General features: G+C 35.6%; 1 protein-coding gene across 2 annotated transcripts; it reads left to right on the top strand.

The window, feature by feature from the left end:
• Positions 1-4,112: 4,112 nt before the first annotated feature.
• LOC144560323 (uncharacterized) lies at positions 4,113-16,302 on the top strand. 2 transcript variants are annotated; one of them, XM_078309483.1, is made up of 13 exons: positions 4,113-4,684; positions 5,697-6,428; positions 6,692-7,120; positions 7,708-8,045; positions 8,543-9,265; positions 9,941-10,231; positions 10,516-10,680; positions 11,347-11,607; positions 11,828-12,063; positions 12,747-13,098; positions 13,776-13,983; positions 14,472-14,716; positions 15,681-16,302. In XM_078309483.1, exons 1-13 carry the CDS (start codon positions 4,282-4,284, stop codon positions 15,990-15,992), a joined length of 4,695 nt encoding a protein of 1,564 aa, XP_078165609.1. In that variant the 5' UTR covers positions 4,113-4,281; the 3' UTR covers positions 15,993-16,302. The 2 variants fall into 2 exon arrangements, with proteins under 2 accessions (XP_078165609.1, XP_078165610.1); XM_078309484.1 differs by having other exon boundaries at positions 4,114-4,684; positions 7,735-8,045.
• Positions 16,303-22,404: the final 6,102 nt, after the last annotated feature.

The following is a 22,404-nucleotide window of genomic DNA, read 5'->3' on the forward strand; positions in this document are numbered from 1 at the left end:
GTCGATCCACTAAGATAGACCAAGTACGGTCTGAAGGACCTGTCACCGGTAACCCTACGATCGGCAGCGCCCAGAGACAAGAAACATCCTGTAGCGTAATTGTCATCTCTCCCACGGGAAGATGAAAACTGTGGGTCTCTGGTCTCCATCGCTCCACGAGACCAGCGAGGAGTGATGGGTCAATCTTTATGTGAGCCATTTGAGAAACCTGATACAAACCAAGACTAAGCAAGAATGGTTTGCAAAGGTCGTTGTACTTAATCCTAGTCCAGATACCTCGAGGGTCCACTCCTACATCTCTGTAATCCTGTCAATGTCATACAATTTAATTAAAGTAAAATATTGTAATTCAAATAGTTATATCATTCTATAAAAAAAAAATTATATAATTCATGGAGTAACTTACATCATCATGGATTCGTGAGACCTTATGTTGGTCATGCGGCATCCATAATAATTTGCTAAAATTATTTGCTGACCATGCCGATTCAAAACCAAAATCATCATGTGCAGCTACAGCATGTGAAGGGCCACCCGAATCACGACTGCTTGACATTCTGCATGCATGATATTTAAAAAAAAATAATAACAATCTAAATTTACTAACCACTAACGTTATTAAATAAATTACTAAATTAAGCAATTACTTATGAACTTTAAAACTCACAATAATAAATAAATTGAGAAATAAATAAAATACGAGATGAATAAATTATTTAATTTATCACTTCTTGCAAAATACACTTACCAAACTAATAAAATGAAATCTAATTAATTCAATTCATTTTCAAAATAGATTAGGAAAATAAGTACCTACATTACCTAAATTACTTGTATTACCAAAAAATCTAAAATTAATGAACTATGAACTTTAGCCTAGAATATTGTCCAAATAATCCTATGAATTATTTATATCTAATAAATTGCAACAATTAATTGAGAGTAGATAGTTAATCTCAAAAATAATTAAACTAATGCTATCAATACTAGGGGTGTTCATCGGTTCAGTTCGGTTGAAACCGATCCGAACTTGGCAAACCAAAGTTTTCATTCAGTTTTAAAAATAGAACCGAACCGACCCGAATTAGCATTGCAATCGAATCGAACTAAAGTTTTATTTCGGTTTGTTCGGTTCAAACCGAAATATATTAATTTTTAAAATTAAAACAATTGATTATAAACCGGACTATTAAGAAATAAACTAAGATAACAATTGATTAAGAAATAAACCGGAGTATTAACAAATAAAAGGGTGTGGTTCCGATCAAATTCATATTATATGCAAGTTCGGTCGGTTAAGTTATTTTGGTTTTAAATTTTTTTCAAATCGAACCGAACCGAAGTTATAATTCAATTTTGAAAAACCAACCGAATTGATCCAATAAACTGAAATAACCGAACCGATCCAATAAACCGAAATAATCGAACCGATCCAATAAACCAAAATAACCGAACTAATTCGGTTATTTCTAAAACCGAACTAATTCGGTTATTTCTAAAACCGAACTAATTCGGTTATTTCTAAAACCGAACTAATTCGGTTATTTCTAAAACCGAACCGTTTGAACACTCCTAATCAAATTTTTTAAAGTGCCATTAATAAATTAATAAAATTCACTATAATCAATAATTTGATAACAAATCAAATTATAAATTACTATGAATTAATATACTTTTATACTAATTGAATTTAATTATATTTAAAAAAAAACAAACCTGAAGTAGCTGAAGCAGCGGATCTGATGGAGGGTGGCGAAGCCGGACGGGTTGCCTCAGTCCGTCCCAGAGAGATCGGGTTGTTTTCCTTCCTGGTCGTCGCTTTTTTACCGAGTGCTGCGCAGTGGAGACGAAGACACCGACAGAGAAAGGAAGGGATAAAAATCGCTGTGGGACGGGTCCTCTTAACCCGTCCAAGCTTTTTTTTTGGGTCGGGACGGGCCCTCTTACCCCGTCCAGATTTTTAATTATTTTTTTTTGGGTCGGGATGGGCTGTCTTACCACGGCCAGCTTTTTTTTTTTTTTTTTTTTTTGGGGTCGGGATGGGACCTCTTAACCCGTCCAGAATTTTTTTTTTTGGGTCGGGACGGGATTCCTTAACCCGTCCGGCTTTTTTTTAAAATTTCACCCGTAATCGGTTATTAAGGGACGGGGTAATTAAAGCCGTCCGGTGGGACGGGTTCTGACAACCCGTTCTACTTAGTTTTGGAAAATATTCAAAATCAATATTCTTTTTAAATATTTAATTTATTTTATTTCTATTAATAAAAAATTCGGTCAATTTTGAAGTCTGATTCTCCGCATTTGTCTTTCTGCAATTATGTTTGGCTAGTTGTTTTTGAAATTAAAAAAAAAAAAACCAAAAAAATTAAAAGATGAAAACCAAATCTCTCTGCAAACTTCTAACCATCTTCCGTGTGGCATTTCACAAAATATTGTTAGGCTAGTTTTTAATGTTTTAATTGTACGGATCTGATCGAATCATTCTATTGTCTAAACATACTTTATTGTTATTATTATTATTATTAAACTGAACTGATTTGTAAAATTTAAATAACTGAATCATATTTATAAATTGAATAATAACAGAATAATAAAGTATATTTGTTGTTTGATTTGGTCAAAATCAATTCAAAGTTCTCTTGTTATTAATTTTATTATTTCTGACTCATTCGTTATTGATGTTTTTGGTTCAGCATTTGGTGAAATCTTTTAAATAAAGCATATGAACTGAATAATAACGTAGTAGCAATGATGATAAAACATATAAACTATCATTTATGTAAATATGGATTGTTCATTTTTTTTAGACAAGGGGTTTTACTTCTTATCCTTGTTGTACCCCAGATGTATTTACAATTCAAAAAATGCATATAGTTAATTATGAAAGTGTTCATACTTTATTTTGGTTGGAATAAAAAGTCAAGTTATACTTTTACTTAACAAAGTAGTTAACTTATTTTTTTTTATAATTATTAAAAAGAAAAAATAATGAACACTTTTTATACTAGATAGAAATACTTGTGAATTCAAAATGAACAAGTTCTGTGGTGCATTAGTGCGTATAAAGAATGCGACAAAGTTATTGTTATTAATATTATTAATATGAGTTATGTTCTGAATTTCATCAAGTTTTTTGGTGGGTTTAACTTTAAAATATATCGGATTGACTTCAAATAATAAATTCATACCATTGAAAATTTACAAAATATATCATATTGATGTAATTACGTACAAAATTTACAAATTTTCTGATTAATATATGAAGTCAAGAAATCATGATGAAAAATGAATGTATATATTAATTTATAAACTTTCTTCTTTTAATTGCTTGACTAAATTAATAGCATATATTAACATTTACACTAAATTAATTCGAAAATTTATAAATTTTGTATTTAATAGTACTGCTTGTGAAGTAGAACGATTTCAACTATTTAAATCTGTCGTTTGAAATTAGTCAAATAAGTTTCGAAAAACTAAGAGACTTGATGAGCTTACGAACACCCTAGTTCTACTCTTATTAATATTGTTATAACAATATAATTAGACTATTTTTAAGCTTACCAAGTTTCTTGATGAGCTTCTCTCCAAATCTATTGAATTATGGTACCAATAATGATAACAATAGTAATTATAATCGTAATGGTACCACCGTACCAGTGAAATTAACAACAACGATATTAGATTATAATTATTAAATAATGATGATAACAAAAATAAAAGTATAATAATAACAATACAAATAATAATGACATTGATAATGAATAATAAATAAATGATATTAATAATTAAATAATTATAAGTGCATAATAATAAAATGATGATAATATTATTGATAATCATAATCATCATACTAATAATACAACGATAATAAAAAAATAATGATAATGTTGTTATAAATAAAAAATCCCAGAAAAATATAACTTGCGAAATAACTAATTCCATTTAAAATCGACAAATTTTGACGTCATAACTCTTTTCTATGTTACTTAATACACTTAAATTATTCATATTTTGATTCTATTATGTACGGAATAAGATTTTATTTCTCCCTTGTACTCCAACCAAACGTGCCCTGGCCTAATCTATTATCAGCGAGAATCTCAAAGCAAATCAGGCCCCATTTTACAGTGGCTAAACCTGAACTGCTCTCCCTTCTTCTCTCTCAACTGCCCCCTCACCAACACGAACCTCAGCTTCTCTAAAATGGCGAAACCTTGAACCCGACCAATCAAAACCCCTAAAACGACCCGATCATCCTTCCAGCTTCTCACAAATACCATGGAGGAGGCCGGAGGCGGGTCCCAGTTCACCTTCGAGCCACGAGGTGATCACTCCGCCACCTGTCGCTGGACCCTCCCCTCGTGTATCCGCCAATCGGGACCCACCCCGACACGTAAGCGGCCTCTCTACAGCCAGTACTTTCCAATAGCTTCTAGCGGGTTGGATTGTCGTCTTTTACTGTACCCAACAGGTGATTCTTTGTTACTACCAGGCCATATGTCTCTCTACATCCAGCTGATGGACCCCACCAACAGCAAGAGTCCCTTTGATCGCTTTGTCTCGTACAAACTGACGGCTTATCACCCGGCCGAAGCATCAAAGTCTGTGGTGAAGGATTCTTGGTATAGGTTCAGTGCCAAGAGGAAGTGTCATGGGTGGTCTGACTTTGCTCCTGTATCAGGTTTGTAATTCAATGGATTATGCTTGTTTATCTTGCAACTGTTTTTGTAGCAATAGCCTTCTTATATAAAGTGCTTCTGAAAATGGGTTATCAAACTTGCAATGTAGTGTTTGGCTATTACTTAGATTAGTAAATTCCAGAATTAGGGTCTTATGATTAGGATATTGTAATGGTGGTTGAAGATAGCTAAATATTATGAACTTTGGTTAGCTTTTCAGGAAAGGTAACATTACTCTTGAGATTTTCTTTTATTTGTTCAATCTTAATTTGTTTGCAATAGGTACTCATGTGTTGGTATGCATAGTTAAAAGTTTGTATATTTGTGTATTTGTATTTAACAGTTCGAATCCGTCAGTTTTTCTGGTAAATTAATCTAAATAAATGGGTTTGATGATGTAGAAAGATTTTGCAAAATTTTTGTTAGATGATAACACTTGTATTTTCTTCGGATATTTGTTGAGTAATTCATGGCTTGAATTAGTTCCAAACAAGGTGTGTTATGGATTGTGTGACATTTCTTGAATCTTGAATTTTGTGATTTTGTTGAGACTAATGTGTTTCATTGCTCTTTGGTACTTATGTATTGACTATCGCTAGTTTGGTCACTGGTTTAGTTGCCAATTGTCATTTTTCTTGCATTTTTGTCATCTCTTATAATGGTGTCTTGGTGCAATTTTAAAATTTATTCCATAGCTTGTTCCTTTCCAATTGTCCATAAATTACGGTACTGTTATACTCTGTTTTTGATCATTATTTCTCCTTTTCTTTTTCTAGTCTTGGTTTTCTTTAGTGACATTTTGTAAAATAAATTTTTCAATGGAAGACCGTTTGAACAAACTTGCTTTTCTTATTTACTATCTACATTGAACTTATCTTTTGGGGTGTTCTATAATTTAAGGGTCTCTTTTGTGGATATTGAAAGCCTCTATATTCATGCTATCACAATTTGTATAAATACTGAGAAATTTGATTCCTGAATGTCTTTTCGTTACATCAAACCTGTTGTTCTCAGGTTTTGTAGAGGGAGAAACACTGATAGTAACAGCTGACATCACTCTCCTCCATGAGACGATATCTTTCTCTCCTCAAGATGGTAAATTCACTTGGAAATTGCACAATTTTTCTCTCTTCAAAGACACATTGAAGACCCAAAGAGTCACAAGTCCCACCTTTCCAACTAATACTGACTCTGACTCTGGCCTGAAGCTCAGTATGTACCAGTCAGTTGGTACTGGTGCTGGTGGGGACCACTTATCAATTATTCTCGAGAGCAAAGAAGACAGCACCACCAAGCCTGTTTCATCGAATGCTGAACCAGGTTGTTGGGTCCTATTTCGAGTTACAGTCATGAACCAGGTGCCAAGTGAGTCCAATTTCCACAAGGATTCTTATGGTCGGTTTGGGGTTGATGGACCGAGTTTGGGCTGGAATGAATTTATGAAAATGGACGAATTTCTTGGTAGTGGGTCAAACAAGTCTAGTTATTTGGTAGATGGTTGTGTGGTGTTTAATGTGTCATACCATGTGCTAAAGGAGACAAGTGTGGTGGTAAACAAAGGAACGCTGAGGGGGAATTGTAAGGGGGGGGATGGAGGAGGATATTATGGGAAATTCTCATGGAGGATTGGGGGTTTTTCCAAGCTGAAGGAGGTGCTTAAGAAGAGAAAGGTCACTGGGATTTGTATCAAGAGCAAGAAGTTTCAGGTTGGGGGCAGGGATTGTCGCCTCATTGTTTATCCTAGAGGTATAACAGTAAATGCTCTCTCTCTCTCTCTCTCTCTCTCACACACACACAAACACACACACACACACACACACATTCAAATTGTCAAGGATGTTTGTGCAAATCATAACAGCTCAATTATATATATACCCTTGTAGCATCAATATGGAAACACTACAATTCCAAGAGTGAGTGCATGCAAAATATAACATTAGAAATGATAAATAACTTCTAAAGAACCCCAAACAAAAGAAAAGAAAACTCAAATAATTTTATGCCACCAGGACAGTCACAGCCGCCATGCCACCTCTCACTGTTTTTGGAGGTGACGGATCCACGGGCACCATCTCCTGACTGGACCTGCTTTGTCAGTCACCGCCTCTCTGTGCTCTGCCAAAAGTCTGATGGCCTGATGGTATCCAAAGAGTCCCAGAATCGGTACTCCAAGGTGGCCAAGGACTGGGGCTGGCGCGAGTTTCTCAGCCTAACCTCCCTCTTCGACCAAGGCACGGGTTACCTCGTCGATGACACTGTTGGCTTCTGTGCCGAGGTTATGGTGCTTAAGGAGGCGCATGAGCTTATGGACATCACTCCAAGGGGCTTGATGTGCTTCACTTGGAAGATTGAGAACTTCTTGGCCTTCAAGGATATTATGGAAACACGCAAGATCTTTAGCAAGTTCTTTGATGTTGGTGGGTGTGAGTTGCGGATAGGTACATGTTGCTAATCTCTCTCTCTTTTTTATGTGTGAAGGAAGAACATCAGAGGATGCCTCTTACTCACATTTCCCATTTTCATGTAGACATGGTGAACTTTTGAAAATTTTAAAATCTCTCTCTTGTTTTTCTTGGAACCTTTTGAATTTTTTTTAAGTGCTTGATCCTTTTTTTTTTTTTTGGGATGTGTGTGTGTGTGGGAGGGGGGGGGGGGGGGGGTAGGTTACAGAAAAAATATGTTTTCATGTCTCTCTGGTTTTCTGGCTATGACAAAGGAGTTGAGAGTTGTGCTCCAGACATGGGAAAGAAGGGTACAGATTTATGTTTCTCATGCTCCTTTCTAGGAGCATGTGAATATCTAGGCTTTCGAGGGTATAGTTGATGTTTTGAGAAGGTTGCATAGGAAATTGCTTTTTTTTTTTTTTTGAGAAGGTTTTATATGAAAATATATTATCAATTGATTGGTTCTCACAGGTGAAGCCATCTACATCAAATACTGGTATCAACTTCGGTTTGAGCACCCAAAAAGTGTTCCATTGAATTTTAGATTTAAAATTAATACTAAAAAAAAACCTTAATTGAAGGCCTTCACAAGAATTTGCAAATGTCAGGGGCATATGAGTCGTTTGACACTATATGCATATATCTGGAGAGTGACCAGCCGTCATCTTCAAGTGGTGGAGACCCTGAGAAGAACTTCTGGGTTCGCTACCGGATGGGGATATTGAACCAAAAGGATGCATCAAGATCCGTGTGGAGAGAATCCTCGATCTGTACCAAGACCTGGAGCAACTCTGTCCTCCAGTTCATGAAGGTGCAGGAGATGATGACCCCCGACTCAGGCTTCCTTGTTCGTGACTCAGTTATTTTTGTGTGTGAGATCTTGGACTGTTGCCCCTGGTTTGAGTTCTCTGATTTAGAGGTGAGATGATATATTCATGAACTAATGTTTCCTATTGCTGGTAAGAGACCAGTGATCATGGTACTCGAACAATATTATCAGTATTACAGCACTTTACGGTGTATACTTGTGTAATTGCGAAAGATAACTAGGTGAACTTATTTTTTGGTCTTTGTTTAGTGGGGGGCATAATTGCACAATTTGTTGTTAGTTTATATGGATCAGATTAGTTGAGGCCAAATCATTGCACAATGAAGCTGATTGATATCCAGTTGCTATGTTGGGTACTTTGGTGGAAGGGGTTTTATTGATGCTCAATTGAGTTTATTGTTCAATTATAAGGGCTACGTAAACGTAAATCAGCTGATTTGAGGCTATATTTAGTCTTGAATGTTTGATCATGCGATAATTGCAAAATTTTAAGGTAATTACGAAGGTAACTGTTGTTCTATTCTCTTTTATTTAAAAAGTATCATAACTAAAGTTAGTAGACATTGATTGCAGATTTGTTCTTTCAGGTTTTTGCATCAGAGGATGAAAAAGAAGAGACCCTGACGACAGAACCAGACTCTTCAGAAGAAGAAAGCACTGCTACTGACTCTGACGAGGAAGTGCGTAGCACTGTCATTGATACAGATGAGTTATTCCGGACTCTTCTCCTAAGTGCTGGCTTTCATCTCCCCTCTAAAACCTCCCCTTCCAGTCCAGAACCTTCTACTTTTCTGCGTGAGAATGTCCTTGACACAGGAGCATTCTCTGGATTCTTAACTGGCCTTAGAGTATCCCTCAGCCACCTCGACAAAGTTAAACAGATACTACCACCTATAACTAGGTGTACTGGTGATGGTGGGGCCTGCACAGGCACATTAAGATCATCCTTGCAGGACTATCCGGCTGAATTTATCAATCTGATAAAGCTTGTATTGCGGTCCAGCTTGAAGGAAGCAATTGTTGGTTTGTTCTTGGATACCATGGTGGAGTGTTGTGAGGAAGCCTCAACTTCTGGGAATGCAGATGCAAACAGCACAGTGTCATTCTTGGAAACCATGGTGGAGGGTTGTGAGGAAGCCTCATGCAGCACCTTCTGGGGATGCAGCACAGAGTCTGGCGGAGCCCGTGTGTCAGAGACAAGTTCAAGTCCAAGGTCTGACGAGAGAACGGAATCTGATAAGACCTTTGGGGTGGAAGGGTTGGCTTCCATCTCTCTTGCGGATACCGCTGAGGAAGTTGACATCCACAAGGTAACTTCTCAATTAACTAATCAGCAAATCCATTGATGTAACGCCTATATCTTTATGGAGTAGAGTTAAAATGCCTTGTGGTTTTTGTGCCCCAGTCATGCCTCTCATCCTTACCTCAGTTTTCATAGTCCATATAGTCGATCCAAACCGCTCAACATGATCTCCATATTAAAATGTGCTTGGAGACGAAATATTATATTTTTGGAAATGTTTTACTATTTTTTTTAGATATGTACAAAATCACTGTCTTTGGATAGTCAATCTTCTAAAAAAACAGTGATTTTATACCTATCTAACATATAGTAAAACATTTAAAAAAGATATATAAAATTTGGTCTCCAAGCACATTTTTTTAATATGGTGATTATGTTGAGTGGTTTGGATTGACTGCTTGGACTTTGAAAACGGAGATAAGGATGTGAGGCATGATTGGGGCACAAAAACAATAGGGCATTTTAACCCTACTCATCTTTACGTTGTTTTGTTTCATATGAATTATTTTGTTCTTTTTAATTGCATGTGAACCTTCATCTGAATTATGACTTCAGAATTTGCACTTTGATCTCCTTAAAACTATTTCCTTCTTATCTTCACTATAGTAGTGCCCATTTTCGTGAGGTTTTACTTACAGGTACTAGACTTTGGCTGGTTTCTTTTCTTTTCTTATGTTTATAGATGAAGATGCCAGACCAGTCAGCGAAGCTGTTTTCTATGATATTGAGCTTGCTCAAATCCCTAGATAGTTCAGTACAGGGACTACAAGATAATTCCCCTGTGCGGAAGAGGCATCCCTGCTCTGTTGTAAAAAAAATTTCCACTCTACTGGAAAAGGCACCGAGGCAATTCATACCTGATATCGTGTCCATTGTACCAAAGCTGGTTGACCCAGCTGATCATACCGATGCTGCATCTTTGGTACTTAGTCATGTAGTGGCACCTGGTTATGAACTTCCCGAGCAGGTTGAGGTATACCATTTTCTGTATGTATGTGAAACTTCCAGCTAGTTTTGCAATTTACATTTGGAAATTGTCCCCAAAAGTGAAATATGTGTTAATTTGAGTTGAAAGTGATCAAATTGTCTTGATCTCCTTCCCTGAAACCCAAGAACCACAGAAGATGTTACCATAGTGTGACTTTGTTTGAGCTCTTAATTGCACTGTTATCTTACGGAAGAGTTGAATTGTGTGAAATATAACCAAATTGCCATTCCCAAGCTGTAATAGGTGTTTGCTTGTAATGTATATGATAGATGTTCAATGCTCTGGGCCAGCTGACTTATGGTAAAGAGGTAGCAGAATCTGTGTTGAATTTGGTGTCTCATTTGATTGGAGATGCAAATGATGAGGAATCTTTGCTCACTTCCATTGAACTTCTCGTCAACCACTCCTCTCGCTGCAACCAGTTCCACTGCGCGGTACAATGTTCATCACTTCATATATTTTTGGAAGTATGCAAAAATGTCAATGTATTATCAATGAATCGTGAAATGAACAAGTGGTGAGTATCACAATAGTGGAGAACTGAGCTTGCATCAATGTCCAGGAAAAAGTGGTGAGAACCATAATAGAAACCTTCTAAAAAAAGGGTAATATAGTTTGTTTGCATCAATGTCCAGGAAAAAGAGTATGGCAGTGCACTTCTAATTGAGGTCATTTCTCTGCTTCTATCCTACATAATCTGTCTAGTTCAAGTTAGTTCAAACTAACTAATTGCCATGATATTGCTTTATCGCCTTTGTTGTTCTTCGTGTTTTCTGCAAAAGTCTCAGAAAACTATTGAGTACTGTTTGCAAAGGTCAGAAATGCTACATGATATTTCTGATTAAGATGACTGTTTGGTGCAACTTCAGAGAAACCAAATCTGTAAATATGTTCTTTTACTTATTTGTTTTGTAGTGTTGTTATTATCCGTCACCTGCAAGTCCGCAACTATGGTAGTTTCTACCTTTCTCTCATGATTTTTTAATCAACATCCATGTTGTCCACATATTCTTATTTAGGAAGAGAAAGAGGCTTTAGCGAGGGGCAGTTATGGGTATTTTACTATTTTCTTACAGCCTCTACGTTCTTTTTTATTATAGATACAAGGGATAAGAATGAGGTTGAAATTATGGGGCACAGATGTTCCGCAGTGTGTGCTAGACTTAATGTGCAAGACCATACGAAACTTTCCCGAGGCAGCACAAACCATGTTAAAAGCAAATGATGCTGATCAATTCCCTTACTCTGACAAAACTGTTGACGGGTCAGGTCCATACTTGTACAAACAAGGGCGCTTTTCTGATGCTTACTTGTTGTTTGAGATGCTCCAAATACCTAGCCTCTTCATGGAGGTCTGCCTGGTACGAGTTGAAATCTCTTGTTTTGGCATTGGCACCATATGGTACAATTCTGTACCCTTGGTCTCTGAATTGGCCTGAACTTCAGCAATTGGTCTAATATGGGCTATGTGCTACTATCATACCAGTGTGGTACAGTAACAGTTAGCAGACATTCTAGAACAGTGCTAGCTAAATTCAAATCCAGGAATAGAAATGATATTAATTTTGCTTTTACTCACAGGTAGTGGAGAAGTCTGTGGCTAGTGGGTCTGTTGGGATAGAGGATTTTGCATCAGCACTTGAGAGGCGTTACAAGCACCAGAGCACACAACTGGAGTCGCAACAACAGGATTTATCTGTGGTAATGGCTCTTGGCAAGGAGCTTTCTGTCTGCACCAAGGGCGAAGTCATCGATTTTTTAAGGATGCTCTATGTGAATTTTTTTCGGATTTATGATGACCAGAAGCACCGTCTCAGGCAAGTAAACTGTTTGTATACCCAAATGGCTTTTCATTTATCATTTATTGAGATCCAGCTGGATTGTTGCTGTTGTGAATAATGTTGACTTTAATGATCAGGTTGTCTATGAGTGAGGCTTTGGTAATATGCATATTACACAGCGGCCCGTGCTATGGACTCATATCTTCTTTTCTAATGTCCAAATAGTCACTCTGAACCGTTAAACATGATCTTCATATAAAAATGTACTTGCAAACAAAATTTGACATTTTAAGAATATTTTGCTATTTTTTTAGATAGGCAGAAAATCACTTGATTTGAAAATTATGGACCATCCAAAAGCAGTGATTTTCTACATATGTAAAACAAACTGTAAAAAAAATTCTAAAAAACATAAACTTTGGTCTACAAATACATTTCATATGGAAATCATACTTAACAGTTCGGATTGACTATTTGAACTTTGAAAATATAGATATGGGTTCATAGCACGGGCTGTTACATAATATGGATATTACCATAGCATCACTCTGTGTCTATTTCTATTATGATATACAGTGCACAATTACCAGATAAGGGGTATTTTTTGATGTTTGTTGGGCGTGTAGTAGTTTCCAATATCTATTTTCTGCTTATAACTTTTTACTAGGGTTACATGAGAAACTTTCCCTATTCATAACACACTGGGTAAATTGTTTCAGAATGCTGGATACCCTCGTTGAACGTGCTATGGACACATCTTGCCGGGTTGACATTTCCAATCCCGAAAGCTGGTTAGATACGACGTGCAACACAGATTTTGACATGAGTGTTTTGCTAGTGCTGGCTCAAGAAAATGTGCTAACTTTGGAGATAGTCATGAACCTGATGCGGCAGGTGGCCCATCAAGTGGAGGCTGAGCAGGACAACGTGTTAGACCATATTTTTGCCGTAGAGGATGATAATGCAAGGCTCAAGGAGGAGAGGAAAGCCGAAGCTGCTAGGTTTGAGCAGGAGAAGGAGCTTTTGAAGAAGAGGGCTACTGAGTCTGAGGCAGCCTGCAGCCACTTAAGGGTACTCTCTCATCTCTCTAAATGTATATATAGACACACACACACACACATAAATTTGGTGCCTGGTTGTGCTAGTATGAGTTTAGTGTCCTTTTTAAGGTTACTGGCCTGATGAATGGCTACTAACGGTTGTATTAACCGAAAAAGTATTTCAAGTTTTCAACGCTGGTATAATTTTTTTTTCCCCAGAACATAAGCCTCTATTCTTCTCTATTCTAGCAAGCCTCTCTATTCTACTCTACGCTAGAATAAGAATCTCTATTCCAGATCTACATCGTTATTATTCCCCTTGATCCTCCCAAAATCTGAAAAATATTACCCTTTTCTCCTATTCTTACAGATCTACTATCTTTATTCCCTCTTTTCTTATCTATTTAACAGATCTCAGTTAATGCGGAGTTTTGTTGTACCAGCTGCTGGGAGCAGTTATGGTTTTGTTTGTATTGGATTAGTTTTTTAGTTATTTCATTATGACGTGCTACAGTCTACATGATGTTTCCACCTATAGTTAAAATGACAATGACTGTTGGTACTGATTAATGAACCAACTTGGGTCTTGTAGCTCATTACTTGTAAACAAAGATAATAATTAGTTGATATTATTTTTCTTTCCTAGGTTATTTTTTTAATATGAAAATTTACTTTTCTTTTTCTCTTTTCTCTTTGTCTGACTTGAAGGAGGAGAAGGACCAATTTGCTATTGACAAAAAGCATCTATTAAAAGATATAAAGGATATGGAGAGCCAGCTTGAATGGCTAAAATCAGAAAAGGATGAAAAAATAACAAAGCTGACAGCAGAGAAGCGATCGCTCCAAGACCGAGTTCATGAGATGGAGGCCCAGCTTTTACAGCTCAAGTCACGCCAGAAAGATGAGCTCAAGGCAAGTATATATGATATAAAAAAAATATAGACTTTGAGACTTTAAGGGACAATACGGAGGAACTGAGAAAATATTAATTTTATCGCATGAGGAGGGTTAATTGTAACTTAATTGAATTCTTACGGGTCAAGTGAACAAAATTGCTGTTGGCTGCAAAGTAAAGTTATTGAGGTTGGATTTGAAAATAATGGGAAAATTGCAGGATTGAGACCTAAATGAAGCAAAAGACGTGTATAAACCATTTGGGTTCGACAGCAGAGTTTGGAGTTTGATTCAAGGCATAATAACTACACTGGATTGCACAACTTACTGTTAGTTGTAGCTTCATCAGACTCATATTTAAAAATGTGGGAATGGGTTTCTGTGTTGTTAATCAAAGCGATTTGTGGCTTAATTTAGCTTCTTGGGTCTCAAAATTTCGACAGCACTAATTTTGCAAAATTGAGGCTCTGCTCTCTTACTTGTACACTATTTGTCATTAAATATAGAAAGTGACGACGGAGAAGAATACGCTGACAGAGAGGCTAAGAAAGGCTGAGGCAGTGCAGAGACGTCTGGAGGAGGAGGTGAAGCGGCATGCAACAGAGGCGGTGAAACGGAAGGCGTTGGTGGCAGAGGTGCACCAGCTGGAGGAGTCAGTTTGCAAAGCAGAGGCAGAGAAGAGGGAGAAACAAAAGCAGGTCACTCAGTGTGAGACCTTAATTGGCAGTCTTAAGGGAAAGCTCGAAGCTGCACAAGTAAGACTGCTTTTTTTTTATATATTTTGTTTAATTCCGAAAACTAGGGACATGGTTTAATGAAACTGTGTAATATTTGACGTTTAAAATGAGGACACGATTTATATATAACTTTTCTCTTTTATTGGATTGCACAAAATCGTAAGTAAGTTTTAAATTTCTTGTCCTTCTAAACAAAACCAAAATGTGATTATCTGGGAGTAGAAACTAGGAATGTCTATGATTTTCTGTTCTTTTATTTTTTATTTTTGATAGAAGTGGTAGGTTTTTAGGTTTCCTCCTCATGCTCAAGTTATGGAAATAGTGAAATAATATACAAGGAGTTAGAAAAAAGAACAAAAAAAACCAAAATGAAAAGAAGAAAAGGAGAAAAGGAAAGCATGCTTCATATATTGTCTTATAATATTTGCCGGCACTTATTTACAATTTTAATTTACTTTCAGTTATATTGGCCATTAAAGAACCTCATAATAAGATATGATGCAGAATTTTCTTAATTGTATTTAAGTACTCTCGTATCTGGACAACTTATGTTTGCTTGTGGCAACCTCGATATAAGAGAACACTAATATGTTTAATTGATTATCTCCATCTCCCTTGCAATTACTTTGAATATTACCGAACTACCCTCTTTTTGCTCCCTAGACTGTGAGGAAAGAGTGCTAAGTTCCACACTTTTAAAGATTACCGATAACTGTATCTAATAGCTATAGTCTGATAACATAGAAGAGTTGGTGAAACTTCACTACCATATGACAGTTTATTGAAATAATTTGTATGCCACAGGAAAAGGTTCATCTTCAGGGGTTATTAATTCCACGATAAATAATATTTTTGTCATGTCCATGATAAACTTTGTTTTTCTCTGCAACTTATGTATATTCACTCTGTACTTCTCGCAAACTTGAAATTTGCTGGTGTTATTTTCCAAAACTTAACTATTTTTATCATTTTTGTTTCACAGCAATACATTCACACACTGGAGACTTCACTGCGAGATGAGATGGAGCGCCATGCTCCTTTATACAGTGTGGGCCTTGAAGTCCTAACCTCAAAAGAGCTTGAAACTGTGGCGGAGATACATGAGTTAGGGCTCTGTCAAATCCGTGAAATTCAACAGAAAAGACAGAGGGAGAGCTTGCTTGCTAATGTTCCCCAAGTTGCACCTGTGTTGTTCTCAGGTCAGCCTCAAGCACCGGCCAGAAAACCCTCGCCGATTGTGCCTCCTAAAGGGGCTGGATCTCAAGAAAATGGCCATAAAACTCGGGGAATTTAATACCATTCATTTTCTCCGTATTTTTGGAGATGAGATGGATGGGTTCCGGGTTGAGAAATTTTGAGATAGTTTCCGAAAGTTATAGGGATTATTTTCTTTTGTTTTCATTTTTTTTTTCTTTCCTTGGGAGAAGGAATCTTGGTAGAGAGCTCTTGACATGAATAATATAGAGAAAAGGAGGAAAATAGGGAAACAAAAGAATGTAAGATGCAAATATGATATTTGCATCTGAAAAGCAATTATAATCCTGTGTAGATATGACCCTTTTTTTTTATTTTTCATAAACTCGTCGATTTTTACTTGTTTCCAATGTTGACGTTTATTTCTACTTCTCAGTTTTATTTTATTAATATTAATTTGAAAAGCAAAAGTGACGAAAATGAAATTCCAATCGTAAATTATGAAAGCAAAGAGAATTTACCAACATTAGACATTATTCTCAAGAGTGAGGCTATGGTCCTATGTATATCTGTGTATCTTTATTTTTTAAATTTAAATAGTTGATCCGTTCTGCTCAACATGATCTTTATATGAAAAATGTATTTACATGTCAAAATTTAAATTTTATAGAATTTGTTTTTTTTTTCTAAATAGATAAAAAAATCACTTGATCTAAAAAAATTGTCTCCAAGCACAGCTTGAGTGATTTTTTTTTTTTTTAGAATTGTCTCGGAGTATATTTTCATAGATCACGATAAATAATTTTGATCAACTATTTATACTTTATAAATACAATATAAATACAAGATAAAAATATATAACTATTTAGACTTTATAAATAAAAGATAAAAATATATAGTATGGACCAAAATGCGCTGTACATAATACAATAGCCTCACTCTTATTCTGAATCTCTTTTTGGCTCAAAACATATTTTCTCGTTATTTATAATAATTGGTTCCCAAGGAATTAGCGTAGGGGTGAAAATATCCGCTCCATATCCGGATATAATCCGGATTCGGATAATTCCTGGATACAGATTCGGATAATTTTCGGAAATCCATAAAAGATCCAGATTCGGATACGGAGTCCTAAACGGAGCGGATATCCGGATTATCCGGATTCGGATAGTTTGGTCAAACCCATATAAAAGAGGAAAAAATATTTGCTATAGGTGGAATTTGAACCCATGTCCTCCCATCTCAATGCCTTAAGACTAAGCTTCAAACCACTACACCACAACATCTTTTGTTACCATACACTTATTTGATATATATATATTATATGAATAGATTATCTTTCATCTCTTATAAGTTCATTAATATTTATATTTAATGTTTTAATTAATATTTGTATTTTAGAAGTTCATATATCTTAATTATCCGACCATTATTCGTTTTATATCCGTATTCGAATCCGTATCCGTGGACTATCCGTTCCGTATCCGTATCCGTTTAAGGCGGATTTGGTTTTGAATTTTGATATCCGTTTACTATCCATATCCGTATTCGTATCCGCTCATTATCCGATGGATGCGGATATGATATTAGCATTATCCGCTCCGTATCCGCTCCATTTTCACCCCTAAATTAGCGGCGTAGTATGTAAATTTAAAAAAGGAGATTTGCAAACACTGCCTGCAATCTTCTGAGCTAAAAAAGTTTCGTTTGAGATCTGGTGTCAGAGTTGGAAATACGATTTGTACATAGAACATCCATCTCTTCAAATAAAAAAAAAACATCCATCTCTAATTTTTTTTATGTTACATCAATTTCTTTTATTAGTGTTATTTTATTATTCAAATTAAATTAAAAAATGTAGATCATATTGAAAAAATAGTAACAATATACCGCAATAAAAATATCAATTTATATATGTTCAAGATTGTAAAAATCATGTAATGACTTGACCACCACAGGGTGGATTTTTTCGAAATAAATACTTGAATGTTTAAACAATCTATTGGTATTTAATTTTTATCTTTTGTTTTCTTTTTTCTTTTTAAAGGAGGCAACGAAAAGCAGCGTTTTTAATGCATTCACTTGAACAAAATTGGTCAACCTTTATTTCGAAATAAATACTTGAACAATCATGGAAGAATCATTCACTCATTTGTCGCTTCTTGCCCCCCTTTCTTTCTTTCTTTCTTTATTATTTTTTTCTTTTGGAAAATAGCGTAGACTTATGTATACAGTTATCTGAAAAACACTATTTATTATTAGATTGGAAACGCCAACCTCTCACACAAAAACACGCATTCTTTCAGGTACTCTAACAGTTCATAACTTGAGGTCTCTCCTCTCCTCTCTCTCTCTCTCTCTCTCTCTCTCTAACAATTTCTTGCTTTCTTAAGCAGCAGCCAAACATGCATGTTATGATGGGAAGACAATTGGAGAGACTAGTAGATGGCCTGAAGTCTAAACTTAGATCTTTCAAGGGAAAGAAACATAGCAGCAGTGAAAATTATGACAGGATGGATAAAACAGAGAGCATGCGTGTTGAAATAAGAAGCCAGAAAGCTCGAAAGCTCATTGTCAAGAACCTTGTGTTAGCTGATGTCGCATCTCCGGAGCGCTCATTTTCTGATTAGCAAATTAACATCGGTTGATCGATCAAATGTTTTGCATTGTACGTTCTACCGGCACTTGAATATTTGCTTCAACAAATTAATGGCAATATACAAGATATCATATACTTTTATGATGATATGGTGAAAGAATAATATTGATGTTGTAATTTTATTACCATGATTTCTGGTGGTGTGAATTAAATAAATTACAATTAACCGATAGATTGCTTATTCACTACAGTCAATTTCATATGTTCATCTATGTTGAAATAATTTGTTATGCTATCGAAAGTAGTAAATATATGTTTCATCAGTCCTTTGAAAAACACAAGTAATAAACTTTAATTAACTTGCGTTGATGCCATGGTGCGGTACTCTGCCTTGGCGCTTGACCACGCCACGACATGTTGTTGCCTTTTCTCCCATACTTCAAAAAGAGATATAACTGGACAAATTTAATTTCAAGGTAACCATTGAACTGATATCTTCAATTTCTTAGTTGTTACATGTCTACACCAAAACAGAGTACTAGAACACTATTTTGTGGAATCTTAAATCTTAATCTACCAAAGTTAGTATTTTTAAGGTCATTCATTTTTTCTGTATGGAAATTCAATTCCCCAAAGAAGAAAAGGACAACAAATAAAAACAATGGCTGTATATTTCACTCATCATTGATCAAATACAATTTTATTTTTCTTTTTTGCTTTCTTATTTCATAACTTATCTATCCATGTAAAAAAATTGAACTAGGTGCTCTTTCCATGTACCGTCTTGAACATATCTCTCATAAAAGGATACCTCATTATCTGCTTTATTTTTTTGAAGGTTGGCGACAAATTGTTGCCAACGATATATTGAATAAGAAAAAGTAATATTTACACAATTTCAGGCTAAGTTAAAGCCACCAAGTCTGATAGAAAAAAAAGATGTAAAATTAGCTTGAAAATATGGCCCATTATCTGCTTTAACTGCAATTCCTGACATGCTTCTTGTTCCAAAGTGCCCCTAGGATAAATATCAGAAATTATCATCATTTTTTTCACCCAGTAATATATATAACTGATCAATTCATGTGTTTCTATTTGTTGTGTCTTAGCTGTTTATGTTAGGTTTTGCAATCTGGTCCATCTGTTTTCTTCATCTGGTTTCAATTGCCTCAATTTGAATTCACATCGGTTTTCTTCATGAAATACAATAGACAGTTTTGGCTATCTCCTGCATGTGGGAAGAAGTATTATTCCATAAAAAATTTTAAGTTCTAATTTGAACAGATATTAAGCAAAGATATATTCATTTTGCTACCTTTGGCCAAGGAGTATCTAGACTAGCATTGGAAAGCACATGAATGCCCGGGTTAACTGTCTGAATTATAGGATTGCCTTTAGGCCGATTGGATATGAAAACCATAGTCTTTGAGCAAAGATCAGCAACTACCAAGTTAAATGGGTTATATAAATCTGCTTCCTTTGCTATTTCCTCTGCAAATTCCATGGGGCTTTGTTGACTCTGTGATTTGCAATCGTGAAAGAAATTAAGCAACCATTAATATGAGTTTTTAGCTATATTTTACTAAAAAGCAGCAGATTTTGGGACTTTAAAAATGGATATGTTTCTGAGAAAGCTCTGATGGATTTTTTTCATAGAGGAGACAACCTGTGGCTTGGGTCCCCAATTCCAATACAGGTAAAAAAAAAAAAAAAAAGTCATTTTTTGTTTGGTTTAGCACCAGTTAAAATCAAGCCATTTGGGGTATTTTAAAGATGCTGAAGGACCGGAGAAGAAGGGCTTAGGTGTATTTTCCATTTTGCAAGGTTACACTGACTAATGTTATCTGGCTCTTCCTTTATAGTAGGGACCTAAAAAAGTCACAATCACGTGACTGGATATGGCACGGCACGTGCTATGATTTGCGTGTTCCACACCGTGATTATTTACGTGACATAGTTATCATTCAAAAAGTTGGCACGACATAGAGGCGGATCTAGGATTTTGATCAGAGGTAGACACAAAATATTGACAAAAGTACATTTTTTTTTCCTGATGAATTAGAGTGGAGTAGTGGATTGATAGGAATCTAAAAAAAATCGCGTCACGACACGGTTCCATCACGGCACATGTGACGGTTACGTGATGCGACCCGTGTGTCCTGTGTCATGACCATCTTTCAAAAATTTGGACACATCACGTGTGATCACGGCGTGATTAAAGTGTTCTAACTAGTGTTGTAAATAACGGTATGCGGTTGTCGGACAGATAGGGTACTGCCAAATGATTAATCGGGAATAATCGTTTATAATAAAAAAAATTGACCAATTAGTCGAAAAATTCCGTGACGGTTTAGTCACCGCCAATGACTAATCGGTCAATTAATTAATCGGTCTAAACGGACGTTTTTTATAACATTGGTTCTGACCATTCACGTGCCATGACTATTGTTCCAAATTTGGTCACGATAAGACATGACACGTGATCCAACTCATGGTACATATTTATATCCTTAGTAGTTGACATCTTTTTTCTCCTGACTATTCTTGTAAGTGGACAATCAGTCTTTTTTTTTTTTTCTTTCTTTCTTTTACGCGAATCAGTTTGAGCTGACTTTCTTTTATACGTAATTTTCTTTTAATGAACCATAAATTAAATCTAGGGGTAGGCATTAGAGAGATTCAGGGGTAGGCAAGTGCCTACCCCTGGACCCATTTGGGTCCAGTGATGACACACAAACTGGTTTGGCCACAACACAACACCTGATCACGCGAGTCACGTGTAATAAGAACCTTTATATCTTAATCTATTGGTGAATTTTGAAAATATTAACTTAAATTACGAAAAAAATTAGATAAATATGACCAAACGTGACCGGTCACATGTAGTCACAGCATGATTAACGTGTTGAAGTCATTATTCACGTGTCGTGGCCATCCATCCCAATTAATTTAGTCACAACACGACACAATATGGCACGTAAAATCTGACTTGATCATAGTATATATGGCGCGTATTTGCATCCGTACTTTATAGAATACCTACGTTACTCAGTAGAAAGCAAAAACAAGTCACCGTTGCCTAGTACAGCTGAAATTGGATGGACACTGAGAGGAAAGCTAGGTAATCTACATATTAGATATTACAGAAGAGAAAGGAAACATTAATTGTGGTAGTGCTGGTGCACATACTGGCTAATATTAAGAGAGGAATGAATAGTTGGGAAAGAAATGGCTTTGCTAATGTGATTTCCTAGTTAAAAGATGCTTGTAATTGACCTAGATGTTTGTAATTAGCCTATGGGCTATGAATCACCATAATTTTTTTTTTTTTGTACATACTATCAAACCACAATTGTTTGTTACTTATTTCAGTAATGATGAAAGGATCTCTACCCGGAAAATTTTATGCATGTTACTGATAAATTGGAATGTTTTTATTTTTTATTTTTCTATAAATTGTGATACCAGTACAGTGTTTTGTTTCAGTAATGCAGTGAAATGGTATGCTTATTTGAGATAGTTTATGTAGTCTATGAATATGTACTTATTTGTTATATAATGGTCTACTAAAATCCTATATGTGTTCATATGTTAGGTTTAAACGTTTCATATGTAAGGTTTTATATGCTTTACTTTATAAGGTTTAAATAGTTGAGAAGCTGCGTTTCAAGAGACATACTAATTTTCTAGAAAGTTGTCGTGATAAAAAATATCAGTTGTAAAAAGTATTTTTTTTTTAACTTAGATTTGAGGTTTAAACACTGTGAAAGTAGTAGTTTAAATGATAGACATCAGATGTGTAAATGGTTGAGAAGGTACGTTTCAAGATGCGTATTTACCTTCTAGAAGGTTGACAAGAGCAAAAGTGCTAGCTGTAAAAAAAATTAACTTAGATTTGAGGTTCAAACACTTG

Source organism: Carex rostrata, chromosome 10 (assembly GCF_964058835.1).
Source record: "Carex rostrata chromosome 10, lpCarRost1.2, whole genome shotgun sequence".
NCBI lineage: Eukaryota > Viridiplantae > Streptophyta > Magnoliopsida > Poales > Cyperaceae > Carex > Carex rostrata.